At 47.1% G+C, this 14434-nt stretch overlaps 1 protein-coding gene across 1 annotated transcript in view; it reads right to left on the reverse strand.

Moving 5' to 3' along the window:
- Window positions 1–10549: 10549 nt before the first annotated feature.
- The window catches only part of PTPRF (protein tyrosine phosphatase receptor type F), a 1045343-nt gene continuing 1041458 nt past the window's right edge, over window positions 10550–14434 (reverse strand). The window contains 3 exon segments of the mRNA XM_030205921.1: window positions 10550–11989; window positions 12671–12806; window positions 14271–14425. Of these exon segments, the coding sequence (XP_030061781.1) occupies window positions 11921–11989; window positions 12671–12806; window positions 14271–14425 (360 nt within the window). The 3' untranslated portion in view covers window positions 10550–11920.

A 14434-nucleotide genomic window follows, 5' to 3' on the forward strand; every position in this document is an offset into this window, starting at 1 on the left:
AATTCAGTTATTTATGGAAGTACATGGATATGTCTAAAACATTTTTTTCAAATAGAGATTGGGCATTTAAAACTCTGACCTTTAATGATGCCACCTGTTCAGAAATCATAGTCATAAGTATAGGCAGTTATTCAAAGATTATCACATGCACACACCAGAATAGGCATCCATCAAAAACAAGTACATCAAAAAATAAAATTTTATTTTCTCATTTCCATCTTCCAAAATTCCAGAAGGCAGATGTACAGATCAGCAGGACCCAAAGCACTCCAAGACAAGTCAGAAACAACACAATTTATACCTGATCGTTCACCACTCTTAGGATTCACCGTTGGGTTTAAAAAGCAAAACCATATACATGTAAGGTCTGGATAAGCAAATTAAAACAATCAAATTTTAAAGCAAATGCCCATAATATGTAATACGTGGTAGCAATAATGAAACAATGATAGAATATTCACATAGCAAGCTGCCTGAGTGAACAGATTTATTTTCCACTGAACATAATTAACTTTGTATGAACTTGGCAAAAGACTGGATAACACCCTTACAGAGTTGTTTAGTCAAATCATCTTAAGTTACTAGGGATATCAGATGAATATAAAGAGCCTTAAGACTATATGGTGTAATATGTAATTTTATTTAGTGTTTGCTTCTCAGAAACTAATTAAATGCAATTAAAACTCTAATGAAAACTCTCCTCTTGCCCTAATTAGAATACTTGACTATAAATGAAGAGTTGAGCTAGGGGTTGGTGGGCGCAAGGACTGAGCTAGCCCCTGCTGTGTATTCTAGAGTCTATCTATCAATGCTGTGGCAGAAAATTCAAGTTTTAAAACTATGGGGAAAAGGGTATGGAGACCAGTTAGTAAAGTTTGCTTTTTACAAAAAAAAAATTCTGTGTTTATCAATAACCCAAAATTCCTCTTTTAAACCTAATCTTTAAGTTACCAAGCACAGAGCAAAATAATATCACTTACCCAGAGAAATGTCCTCTTCTCTCAGCACTTCTCAAGACAGGGAATGCATGCAATTAAATGTAAATGAATACCATCTGTAGTCTTTGATTAGAGCTGTCTTCCAGTGCTCTACCACCACTGCCTTTTCATTGACTGGATACACCTACAGTCTCTCTGACCAAAGTTGTCTTCCAGTGCTCTAGCCCCCCAAAACTTTGCATTGGTTAGATCCTATCTGTAATCTTTGTGAACAGAGTTGCTTTCTACTATTCCCACCTCTAGTGCCATCCTATTTGCTGGATCCTATCTACATTTCAGGCTGCCAGTTAAGCTGGAAATGGGTAAGACAAGCTCACTCATATTGAGAGGGGGGGGGGGGGGGGTAAGAACAGAAATCTGCAGATAAAGGTTTAAACTCTGGAAACCGTTCAGACAGGTTAGTTATACTTCTTGTTTCTTGACATGAATAGCCTGAGGAATCCAGAAAAAAGCCAGATAGCTGACAATCCTAACCTCCTGAACAGTGAAGATATCTGATAGGACTCTCCTAAATTTTGTACCTAGTTTGCCAATGCCTTAATCTGGCCTTGCTCACATCAACTGATAGAGGTCCATATAGCAACCAATACAAAACTATATTTTTCAGTCAGCAGTTTCACAGCAGAATAAAGAAAAAGAAAGTGCAGCACATCATAGGGAATTATTTGTAATCTCCATTTTCATATGTGTGTATATTATGTTGCAACAGATGGTGGGTGGGAGGTAGTTTTCAGAGTGGAACAAGATATTTTGGAGGTTGGGGGAATGATAGGGTTGTTGTTTTAGAGGGTCATGTTTGAGGGTTGAGATAGTTATGGACAGGCTGTATTGGGGCATGGGGGGGCAAATTGAGAGGAGGTGGGTCAATAATGAGGGTTTAGTTTTAAAGGTGAGGCAGTTGCAAGGGTAGTTTTTAGAGCTAGTGAAGCAGTGGCAAGTGATAGTTTTTGAGGGGGGAGCTGTTTGGGGATGATGGGAAAGTTGTGAGAGGTAGTTTTGGGGGTGGTAATGCTGTTGGAGCATTTTCTGGGGGTTAAGGGCTGTTCTGGAGGGGTTATTTTGGGACTAGGACAATTTAGGGAGTGGTGGGTCACTTGTGGGAAGGTAAAATTATGTATCATACCTGATAATTTTCTTTCCATTAATCATAGCTGATCAATCCATAGACTGGTGGGTTGTGTCCATCTACCAGCAGGTGGAGATAGAGAGCAATCCTTTTGCCTCCCTATATGTGGTCATGTGCTGCCGGAAACTCCTCAGTATGTCGATATCCAAGCTCCATCCGCAGGACTCAGCACTTAGAGAATTACACCCACGAAGGGTCACTCTGCCCAGCTCACCACCGCCGAAACGGGGGAGGGGAATTAACCCAGCTCATCCCCACACAAGTGGGGGAGGGGAATCCATCCAGCTCATCCCTGCGGAGCGGGGGAGGGACACCACACCCGTCGATGCGGGGGGATCTGGCTTATCCTGCAACCGCGGGAGGAGCTGACTGACCCTAACACCGCTGAAGCGGGAGGGGTACAAAGCTGCCCTACTGCCGCACGAAGTGGGAGGGAGCGCCGGCAGAATTTAAGTCTCAATCCAGCCCCGTAAAACGGAGGGGAGAGGAATGCAGCAGCTCACTGTAACACAAATTCGTCTCAACTCTTGAAGAATCCATTGAAAAACTTGAACACGAAGTCCTCCTGAACAGGAACTGAAGACTAAACTTGAACCTGAAATGCAACCAGAATATAAACAATACAGATATCTGGATACATAATTTTACCTTCCATATCATCATGCTGATCAATCCATAGACTGGTGGGATGTACCGAAGCAGTACTCACCCAGGGCGGGACATAGAAATCCCTGACCGCAACACTGAAGCTCCAAACCGGGCCTCCGCCCGAGCAGCCACAGTCAAGCGGTAATGCCTGGAGAAGGTATGGGCCGATGCCCAAGTTGCCGCCTTGCAAATCTCTTCCAAGGAGACGGACCCGGCCTCTGCCATCGAGGCCGCCTGAGCTCTAGTGGAGTGAGCCTTCAGCTGGATAGGCGGCACCTTCCCCGCGGCCACATAAGCCGCTGCAATGGCTTCCTTGACCCATCTTGCCACTGTAAGCTTAGCAGCCTGCAGACCCTTACGAGGACCTGCAAACAGGACAAACAGATGATCCGACTTCCGGAAATCATTGGTCACTTCCAAGTATCTGATGATGACACGTCTCACATCCAGATATTTGAGAGCATAGTATTCCTCTGGGTAGTCCTCCCTACGAAAGGAAGGGAGACAGAGCTGCTGATTCACATGGAAGCGAGAAACAATCTTGGGCAGGAAGGAAGGCACTGTGCGAATAGACACTCCTGCCTCAGTGAACTGCAGAAAGGGCTCTCGACATGAGAGTGCCTGGAGCTCGGAAACTCTTCTGGCTGAAGTGATAGCCACCAAAAAGACTGCTTTCAACGTCAGGTCTTTCAGAGATGCCCTTGACAAGGGTTCAAAAGGCGGCTTCTGCAAGGCTCTTAGCACCAGGGTGAGATTCCACGCAGGCACCACTGAGTGCAGAGGAGGGCGCAGGTGATTAACTCCCTTGAGAAAGCGCACCACATCTGGCTGCGAAGCCAGGGAAGCACCCTTCAGGCGGCCCCTGAAGCAAGCCAGCGCCGCTACCTGGACTTTAAGGGAACTGAGCGACAGGCCTTTCTCCAGACCTTCTTGCAGGAACGCCAACACTGAAGAAATTGGAGCAGTGAAGGGAGAAAGTGAGCCTGCTTCACACCACGCTGCAAAGGTACGCCAAACCCTGGCGTAAGCAGTAGAAGTAGAGCGCTTCCTCGCTCTCAGCATAGTGGCGATGACCTTGTCTGAGAAGCCCTTCTTTCTCAGACGCTGCCGCTCAATAGCCAGGCCGTAAGACCAAAGGGGGAGGGATCCTCCATCACCACGGGACCCTGATGCAACAGGCCTTGCTCCACTGGCAGCCGCAGAGGATCGTCCACTGAGAGCCTGATCGTCCGCATACCAGGGACGTCTGGGCCAGTCCGGACCCACCAGGATTATCCGGCCCGGATGCTTTGCAACCCGGTCTAGCACCCTGCCCAACATGGGCCAGGGCGGGAACACATAGAGAAGCTCCTGTGTCGGCCACTGTTGGAGAAGAGCATCTACTCCCAGGGATCGAGGGTCCCATCCTCTGCTGAAAAAGCGCGGCACTTGGCAATTGGCCGATGACGCCATCAGATCTAGGCTCGGCTGGCCCCAGCGCTTCGTGATGTCCAAGAATGCCTGAGCAGATAGCTGCCACTCTCCGGGATCCAAGGTATGGCGACTGAGAAAGTCCGCCTTGACATTCATGACTCCGGCAATGTGGGCCGCTGACAGCTGTTCCAGGTTCGCTTCCGCCCACTGGCATAGATTCATGGCCTCTTTGGCTAGAGGGGCGCTCTTGGTACCTCCCTGGCGGTTGACATAGGCCACAGCCGTGGCATTGTCCGACAGGACCCGTACTGGCTTCAACGCCAGTACCGGGATGAACTCCAAAAGCGCCAACCGAATGGCTCTGAGTTCCAGGAGGTTGATAGACCACTTTGCCTCTGCAGGAGACCAGAGCCCCTGTGCTGTCCTTCCCAAGCAGTGGGCTCCCCAGCCCGACAAAGAGGCGTCCGTCGTGACAACAATCCACTCCGGGGTCACCAGAGGCATTCCTGCAGACAACTTGTCTGTCTGCATCCACCAGCTCAGCGCCTTGCGCACTGCTGGGTCCAAGGGAAGGCGCACAGCATAATCCTCCGACACCGGAGTCCAGCGCTGCAGCAGAGAGTGTTGTAGTGGTCTCATATGAGCCCTGGCCCAGGGCACTACTTCCATCGTGGCCGTCATAGAGCCCAACAGCTGCACATATTCCCAAGCCCGAAGAGGAGAGGCTACTAGGAACTGGTCCACCTGAGCCTGAAGTTTGACAATCCGATTGTCTGGCAGGAACACTCTGCCCACTTGGGTGTCGAATCGAACTCCCAGATACTCCAGGGACTGAGTCGGGCGCAGCTGGCTCTTCTCCCAGTTGATGATCCACCCCAGGGAGCTCAAAAGAGCAATCACCCGGTCCACAGCTTTGCCGCACTCTGCATAAGAGGGGGCTCGGATCAACCAGTCGTCCAGATAAGGATGGACTTGTAACTCCTTCCTTTCGCAGGAAGGCCGCGATGACCACCATTACTTTGGAGAAGGTCCGCGGAGCAGTAGCCAACCCGAAAGGGAGGGCTCTGAACTGGAAGTGTCGGCCCAGGACTGCAAAACGCAGAAAGCATTGATGAGGAGGCCAGATGGGAATATGCAGGTACGCTTCCTTGATGTCCAAGGAAGCCAAGAACTCCCCTGCCTTCACTGCCGCTATAACAGAGCGGAGAGTCTCCATGCGAAAGTGCCGCACTTTCAAGGCCCGATTGACCCCTTTGAGGTCGAGGATAGGCCGGACAGAACCTCCTTTCTTTGGTACCACAAAGTAAATGGAGTAACGTCCCTTGCCAATCTGATTTTCTGGCACCGGAACGACCGCACCCAGGCGTATCAGGTTGTCCAAGGTCTGCTGCACTGCCACAGCTTTGACCGGAGACTTGCAGGGAGAGAGTACAAACCCGTCTCTTAAGGGTCGGCAGAACTCTAGCTTGTAGCCGTCTCTGATGACTTCCAGAACCCAAGCGTCTGAAGTTACCCTGGTCCACTCGCCCAGAAACGAGGACAGGCGTCCTCCAATCTGCACTGGGCTATGGACCAGGGCCCCGTCATTGGGTACGAGACCCTGGGGGAGGACCGGAGGGCGCACCTCCGGGACGGCGGTCTCTGTGAAAGGAATGCTGCTTGGGGGAGAAGTTCCTTTTGAAGGAAGAGGGGGCAGAGGAGCCCGACTTGCCCGGGCGGTACCGACGGGCTTCCTGAAACCGTCCTCTGGAGTTACCAGGGCGAGCACCACTGGCCCGAGCCCTGACCTCTGGTAACCTCTTGCCCTTAGACGTGCCGAGATTGGTCACAATTTTGTCCAGCTCGACCCCAAAGAGCAGCTTGCCTTTAAAAGGCAACTTAGCCAGGCGGGACTTAGATGCGTGGTCAGCAGACCAATGCTTCAGCCAAAGCCACCGCCGCGCAGAGACTGTCTGAGCCATACCTTTAGCCGAGGCTCTCAAGACATCATACAGTAAGTCTGCCAAATAAGCTAGGCCCGATTCCAGGGCCGGCCAGTCAGCCCTCAAGGAAGGATCCGAGGGGGAAGCCCGCTGCACAATCGTCAGGCACGCCCTGGCCACATAGGAGCCACAAACTGAGGCCTGCAAACTTAAAGCAGCCGCCTTGAAGAACGACCTTAAGGCCGCCTCCAATCTTCTGTCTTGGGCGTCCTTTAGAGCCGTGCCACCTTCCACCGGCAACGCCGTTTTCTTAGTCACCGCAGTGATTAAAGAATCCACGGTAGGCCAAAGAAAGGTCTCCCGTTCACTTTCAGGCAAAGGATAGAGGCGGGACATAGCTCTAGCCACTTTGAGGCTCGCTTCCGGGACATCCCACTGAGGCGAAATCAAGGTGCGCATGTCATCATGCACGTGGAAGGTTCTAGGCGGGCGCTTCGTCCCCAGCATAATGGCGGAGCCAACAGGGGCTGAGGGAGAGACGTCCTCTGGAGAGGAAATCTTCAAAATGCTCATGGCCTGCATTAACAGGTTGGGCAAGTCCTCTGAGCGAAAGATCCGCGCTGCAGAGGGGTCATCCGCTCCATCCGAGCGGGAATCCGTCTCCTCCAAGGAATCCCCAAAGGACCGTTGGGAGAACTCAGATACGCTGCCCTCATCTACATCAGAGGAGACAGAGTCCTCTAAGGCCTGGAAATCCACCCGAGGGCGTTTACTTCCGGGGGCCTCAATCCCTTTATCGGACAAGGGAGCAGGGGCAGCGTTTTGCATAAGGAAGGCCTGATGCAGCAGCAAAATAAACTCGGGGGAGAAACCCCCCAGACTGTGCACTTCAGCAGCCTGGGCCACAGCCCTAGACGCACCCTCAACCGGCGCTCGCAAGAGCGGGGGAGAAACATGCTGCGCATCCAAGATGGCGTCCGGCGCGACACTCCGCGAAGGAGCCGCGTGGGAAAAACGGCGCTTAACTTTAGCCGCTTTTCTGCCGTCGCCCAAATGAAGGGCGGCCTTGGCATTAACGTCTCCCACCTCAAGGGCGGCCCAAGAAGAAGCCGTCCGAGCAGCGTGGCCGGCCAAGATGGCGGAGGCGAGCAGCGGGGGATGGGCGTTTATGGCGGGAAAAACCGCCGCACCGGAGGAAGAACCGGGACACTGACCGGCCTCCAAACTGACACCCAACAAGGGCGAATCAGACTTTAAAATCCCCGCATCCCCGCTAGACGCGCACACGCGGTCCGGGGAGCGATTCTTTGCGCCCTCGCCCTCCGACGCCATCAGGCACGTGGAGATCAATCGGGGAACCCCCTGCCCGCTACAAAAAGGTAAAATTACCTGCTTTCCGCTCCGAGCTGTAACGACCTGGTGTCCCAGTGAGTAGCTGCAATAAACGTTGAAATAAACGCCCTTAAGGACGTCCAAAATTTTTTTTTTTTTTTTTAAACGGAGCCAGCGGGAGGGGGGAGAAAAGGAGGGACCTGGCACCACCAGGTTTGCACTTGCTCAAGAAGAGCCCTCAACCCCAGGCACTCAACAAAACCTAAAAATTAGGCTTGGAGGCCTAGCCAGAGCTGCTGCTGTGTGTGACCACCACCTGCTGAGATAGAGAACATACTGGAGTTTCCGGCAGCACATGACCACATATAGGGAGGCAAAAGGATTGCTCTCTATCTCCACCTGCTGGTAGATGGACACAACCCACCAGTCTATGGATTGATCAGCATGATGATATGGAAGGTAGTTTTTGAGGGATGGGTGTGTAGTGGAGGGGTAGGTTTTGGGGATGAGACAGTTAAGGTGGGCAGCTATTAATGAAGGATAGTTTGGGGGTGATTTTTAGTGTGGGAGCAGTTGCGGGAGTACTTTTGGGGTTGGGGCACTTTGCAGAGTGGTACGGTCATTTGCAAGGGATAGTTTTTGGCAGTGGGGCAGTTGCAGGGGGTAGATTTTAGGGGTGGGAAAACAGGTAGAGGCAGTTTGAAACAAGGAAGTCCCTAACTGAAATGTTTCAGGTATGTAAATGTACTGTAGGTTCTGTGCTACTGAAGATGGACCTGCTTCTTCCATAGAAATGCATTGGGACATTTTTTTGTGGTGGTGGTGGTGGTGGTGGGGGTAGGGCTTGTTTCTCTGGAATCCTGCAGTCTGATCTGGCCCATTTTCCTTGAGTGAATTCCTTCAAAAAGGCAGTAAATAAATCCTAACAAATAAATACCTCCCCACAAGTGACCCACCACACCCCAAATTGTCCCAGTCCCAAAAGAATAAATACATAAATAAAATGCCAAGTTTCATCTCATTCTGTTGAATTTGCAGAGCTATTTTGCACCAAGACAGATATTCTAAAATACAAATTAATGCACGCAACAAACTTCACCTACTTGAGCACACAATTTTGGAACGCACTGCTGTGTAACTTAAAAACGATGTACGAACTAACGAACTTCCGCAAACTACTGAAGACCCATCTCTTTAACGAGGCATACCACAAAGATCAACCAATGTGAATATACACAGCTCCTCCACATACATACAGAACTGTCTTACAATATCTACTTGCTATACTACTATCATGTTTTTTCATTATCATGTTGCCCAAGATCTTTCTATAACACTATATGTCTACTTTCTAATATATTATGGAGTGGAGTGGAGGAGTAGCCTAGTGGTTAGGGTGGTGGACTTTGGTCCTGGGGAACTGAGGAACTGAGTTTGATTAACACTTCAGGCACAGGCAGCTCCTTGTGACTCTGGGCAAGTCACTTAATCCTCCATTGCCCCTTGTAAGCCACATTGAGCCTGCCATGAGTGGGAAAGCGCAGGGTACAAATGTAACAAAAATCAAATAGATACTATTGGAGATTCTACATGGAATGTTGCTACTATTGGAGATTCTACATGGAATGTTGCTACTATTGGAGATTCTACATGGAATGTTGCTATTCCACTACCAACATTCCATGTAGAAGGCTGCGCATGCTTCTGTTTCTGTAAGTCTGACGTCAGACTCAGAAGCAGAAGCCTGCGCGGCCACATTTGTGATCTGCAAGGGCCGACTTCTACATGGAATGTTGCTAGTGACATAGCAACATTCCATGTAGAATCTCAAATAGTAGTAACAGTGGAGGAGTGGCCTAGTGGTTAGGGTGGTGGACTTTGGTCCTGAGGAACTGAGTTCATTCCCACTTCAGGCACAGGCAGCTCCTTGTGACTCTGGGCAAGTCACTTAACCCTCCATTGCCCCATGTAAGCCGCATTGAGCCTGCCATGAGTGGGAAGCGCAGGGTACAAATGTAACAAAAATAAAATAGATACTATTGGAGATTCTACATGGAATGTTGCTACTATTTGACATTCTACATGGAATGTTGCTACTATTGGAGATTCTACATGGAATGTTGCTATTCCACTACCAACATTCCATGTAGAAGGCTGCGCATGCTTGACGTCAGACTCACAGAAGCAGAAGCCTGCGCAGCCACATTGGTGATCTGCAAGGGCCGACAACATTCCATGTAGAATCTCAAATAGTAGCAACAGTGAAGGAGGAGTGGCCTAGTGGTTAGGGTGGTGGACTCTGGTCCTGAGGAACTGAGTTGGATTCCCACTTCAGGCACAGGCAGCTCCTTGTGACTCTGGACAAGTCACTTAACCCTCCATTGCCCCATGTAAGCCGCATTGAGCCTGCCATGAGTGGGAAAGCGCGGGGTACAAATGTAACAAAAAAAAAAAAATTACCACCACTCATGATGTATTTTGTAAGCCACATTGAGCCTGCAGAGAGGTGGGAAAATGTGGGATACAAATGCAATAAATAAATAAATAAAATAAATTCTCGGTCCCTTTTATATAATTCTTTCCAACTTCTGTTAAGATTGTTAAAAATTAAAACATAGTAAAGAAGGTAAATCAGGTCCAACAATCACAGTTATCTCCCTTGGCGCTCTCAGAATTGGAAGGAGAACAGACTGCAGACATACGTGTGCTCATGTACCCCAGAGAGTAGGCTGGAACTTCTTGTGACAACAATTCAGTAGGTGGATCAGACTGCTTTTATTTTGTTCTCCCTGCTTAGTACATTCTAGACTTCTGAATCCAAGTAAAGCAGGACATTCTGGTATTGTCATCTGAAAGGCAAATTTGTCCTGCATAAAATGTTTTACAAGCAAAATGTGCTCAGTATTTAATTCCACAACTGCAAATGCACAAGACAGGAGGCGAAAATGAAAAGAGGGAAAAGCAGAGCTGTAACTGGCCACTTTGAGGAACAAGAGAGATGTGAAGTAAGGTGCCGAGTGGCAACTTTAGGAGTGTGGTTGTGAGGTACAAGCTGAAGAATCGCTTCTGTTCTTCACAGACAAGACACAGACAAAGCAGTTTTTATGAAATCCCATTATTCAAATTTATTAACATCAAGAATTATGCAGTGCTGCTGTAGTTATTTTTTAATTAACAAATAGAAAACAGACTGTATACAACAGAGTGAGTTCCTACAGCACTAATGCATTCACAGGTAAAAATGAGAGTCTTATCCAACCCTGCACTATGCATTCAAACGGAGTTTAGATTCTTACGTTCGGAATACGTTTGATAATACAGTTCAATAAATCATCCACCACCTTTAATTCATAAGTCTGCACCTGAAAGGACAGGATTTTCTCACCTTTAATGCAAGCGTGATATAGTAAGTTGTCTTAATATATAGTCCTGCTAAATTAAGTACAGCAGTCTTTGCCACATTGGTTCACTAGAAAGTCCTGAAGTGATTGGAATATTCTAATGAATTTTAAGCAAGTGCAGGATAGCAGAAACAGTTCACCCTCCTTGGGATCTCCCATACCTCTCCCCTACTCTTCCTGTACAGCATATAGCCATTTGACATTGTGCTCTCTTCCTCTGTGCAGAACTGGGAGATACAAGCTATTTCACCAAAGTCACTGAGACCACTCGGATGTAGTTATTCATCTCCTTTGTCCCCACACCCCTTCATATCGCTGGCATACAGAAAGAATGAAAAGAAAAGGCTTTGAAAGCTCCAAACATAGAAATGAAAACTGCTGCCAGTGATTCATATAGGAAAGTTAGAACATTATTCTTTGCCTCTAAACATGGTTATAAACAAATGATTTGGAAACTCTAACAACAGACATGTATTTTAAATTGCGCATGACTGTCTCTCCCTCTGAAAACAGTTGCAGGGACACGAAGTGAAAGAGTGTAGTATCTCAGAGTAGTCTTCCCCTAGCTCCACAGAATATTCTAGATCCAAGATTTCAGGATATAACGCATGTTTGGATGCTAACTGAATGTTTGGTTTTAGCAGGCACAGCTGTCCCTGGGAGCATGGCACTAAGCGTGAACACTTCTGCCCCAATACAATAAATGAAACAGTAAAAAACAGAATAAAAAAGGAATCAGACAAATTTACAGGACATCTGTTCTGCATCAGCAAAACATTAAGACTGCAAAAAAAAAAAAAAAAAAAAAAGAAGATTATAAAAGCATAATTAAAAACAAATATTGATGTATCAAAAATCCCACCAAATGAGCAGATCTCTGTAAAAATACAGAGCAGGGACAGAAGGGAAGCGGGAATTCAGAGGGAGATGCGAGCCCCTTGTAATTTCCCCCTGGATTCTTCAGTGGCAATGTTCCTGGACACTGTGGTGGGAGCCCTGCTGCCTGGCATCTGTTGGCTATGGCTGAGGAGGAGGTGCCGCAGCTACAGAGTCCCAATTTTGATGTGCTCAGAGCAGGATTTATGTTGCATAGTGATCAAAACTGCCAAGGTACTCCAGTGCTGCTCGGTAGCACAGTTGATACTGGTCCTAAACAGAGCAAGAGAAAGACAAAATGTTGCTTTCTTAATGTTAATAAACTCTGCATTTCTTACTTATAACCAACACGTAATAAGTAGTTCAAAAGAGGTTTAATCACCAGCATCCACCCTCTAATACACTCTGGTACCCCTCAAGGTATTCTCCTGTACCACTCTCTCTATACACCCGTCTCTGAATGCTTGGTAGTTGGCAAGTTTTATATTACGCTTTTCAGTGCTCTGTTTAAGTCAAAATCTCTCTATCCTTCCCCCAACATATGTAAATAGGGGTGTGCATTAATAAGAAGAAAATTAAAATTGCGTCCCGAGTCTGACTAAAGTCCCATCCAGCCCAGTAACCTGTTTCTACAGAAGCCAATCCAGGGGTACACATGGATTTTCCCAGCCTACTTTTAGTACAGTTTATGGACTTTTCCTCCAGGAACTTGTCCACACCTTTTTTTAAACCCAGCTACACTGACAGCTAGTTCCAGTTTTAAGTTGTGTCATAATAGTTTGTGTTATGCCACTAATGTGAACTATTCTAAAACGAGACAAATGAAAACCAGAACAGAAAACAAAAAAATCAAAATGTTCTGCTCATACAGCCCTAATATATAATGTAGCAGTGTGAACTGTAAAGGTTTACGGTTCTCAGAGCACAAACCCAAATAAAATGGCAGAAATGTACCTCTGTCTGCACCATAGCTGGTCGCTGTGTACGCAAAGTCTTCACCGTCTGGAACATATCGACAACCCCCTCGTACCTCATCCGCTCCAGCACAATACTAAGAGTGATAAAGACTCCCGTGCGACCAACACCAGCACTGCAAGAAGGGAAAACCAGCACTGTCAAGGCTCCAAATGCAGACACTTCCCTTAGATCTTAAGCTACATATTCCACTTTGTCAAAGCTATTTGCACAAATTCCCATTGATGGGTCACGCAATCTGTTGTCTGTTGCTGCAGAGCTTACAGCTCTCCTGTTCTTAAGCTGTCCCATCTCCATTTTGCTTCTGGACCTTGACAGAAACCAGGAGTGCAGCAAGGAAAAGTCACTCACTACCATATCTCCAAAGATAAGTATTTTTGTATAGATTTACAGTGCTGTTCCCTTTAAGGACATCTGCAAACAGCCTCACACATCCTCAAGCAAAACATAGTCAAGGATAGTTGTATACTCAATGTAGAATACAAAAGGCAATGAAAATAAAACAAATTAAAACCAATAAAAAAAATCCAAGGAAGGAGATCACTGAGCAATTTACTGAAGAATGTCCCACAAGGTATTAGGGCGAAAAAGATTCAAAAATGTTCACGGAGAAGCTGTGACCAAATGCTGTAGATTCTCTTGTGTCATTGGCATTACATGGGTCCCTTAAGTGCCACATGACAAATTTAGGCATAAGCCACCTCTCAGAAGAGGCAAGTGTTCTCTACAAACTATTACAGGTAAGCAATTTTGGTTTCTCTGAGGACAAACAGGATATTTAGTTCTCACAAGCAGAAATCTCTAACACCATGTTGTCTTCAATCAAAAGGAAAAAAGGATAATCTCTCCCTCCAAACTGAATGCTAGTGGACAATCATCAACGTTTTGTGGAACAAGACAACCCAAAACAAATGTGACAGTCACACAGTTGTCCCAAGGTCTGGTCCTTAACCCTTATCCAACCTATCTAAGCATTGCTATCATGAGAGACCTCAAACTTTCTATATACAATCAGAGAGCAATTTTTAAAGAGATGTTTGTGGTTAAGCACTCACAGAAACCCCATTTTCAAAACTGACCTAGGTCTTTTGTGGAGAAAATGGATGTCACGAAGGATTGGAAAACCTGAAGAATTACGCATCAGATTTTCATTTCAAAATCTCCATGCCTGCTTTTTCCAGGTTTTTCTTGCCCTACAAAGGATGCAGGAAAAAGCCTCTCTATGATACGGGCCAGCAAGTGAATTTTAAAAGGAAATTTCTGCAGGAGTTTGCCTTTCAAAATCAGATTGCAAGTATCCGCAGGGCTACAAGCTTAAGTGGGAATGCTCTGAAAGTGGCCATCAGATTATTTTCTTGTGAATATGCTGCCCATAGACCTCCTTTGTGGTATCCAGTATGGTCATAGCGATAGCTGCTCTAAAGAACCTTGCAAGACCCCAGCAACTCCTCTCTCTGTTACCTAGAATGGCTCAAGGAGCTCATCCATGCATCCTGAGCAATCCCTACATGACCTTTCATCACAGCACTCAGGCAAGACTTCCTGTCACAATCATGAAAGGTCTCCTTTAGCTTTTTACCTGCAGTGTACAGTGATGGGTCCATCTTGCCCAAACTGCTCCTTGGTTTTGTGCACCTGACCAATAAAATCAATAAAGCCCTCCCCTGTTTTTGGCACTCCTTGTTCAGGCCAGTCTGTGAATTGGAACTGTCGGATCGTTCTTGACTGGCCATCCTGCAACAA

This window comes from Microcaecilia unicolor, chromosome 6 (genome assembly GCF_901765095.1).
Source record: "Microcaecilia unicolor chromosome 6, aMicUni1.1, whole genome shotgun sequence".
NCBI classification, from domain to species: Eukaryota; Metazoa; Chordata; class Amphibia; order Gymnophiona; family Siphonopidae; genus Microcaecilia; species Microcaecilia unicolor.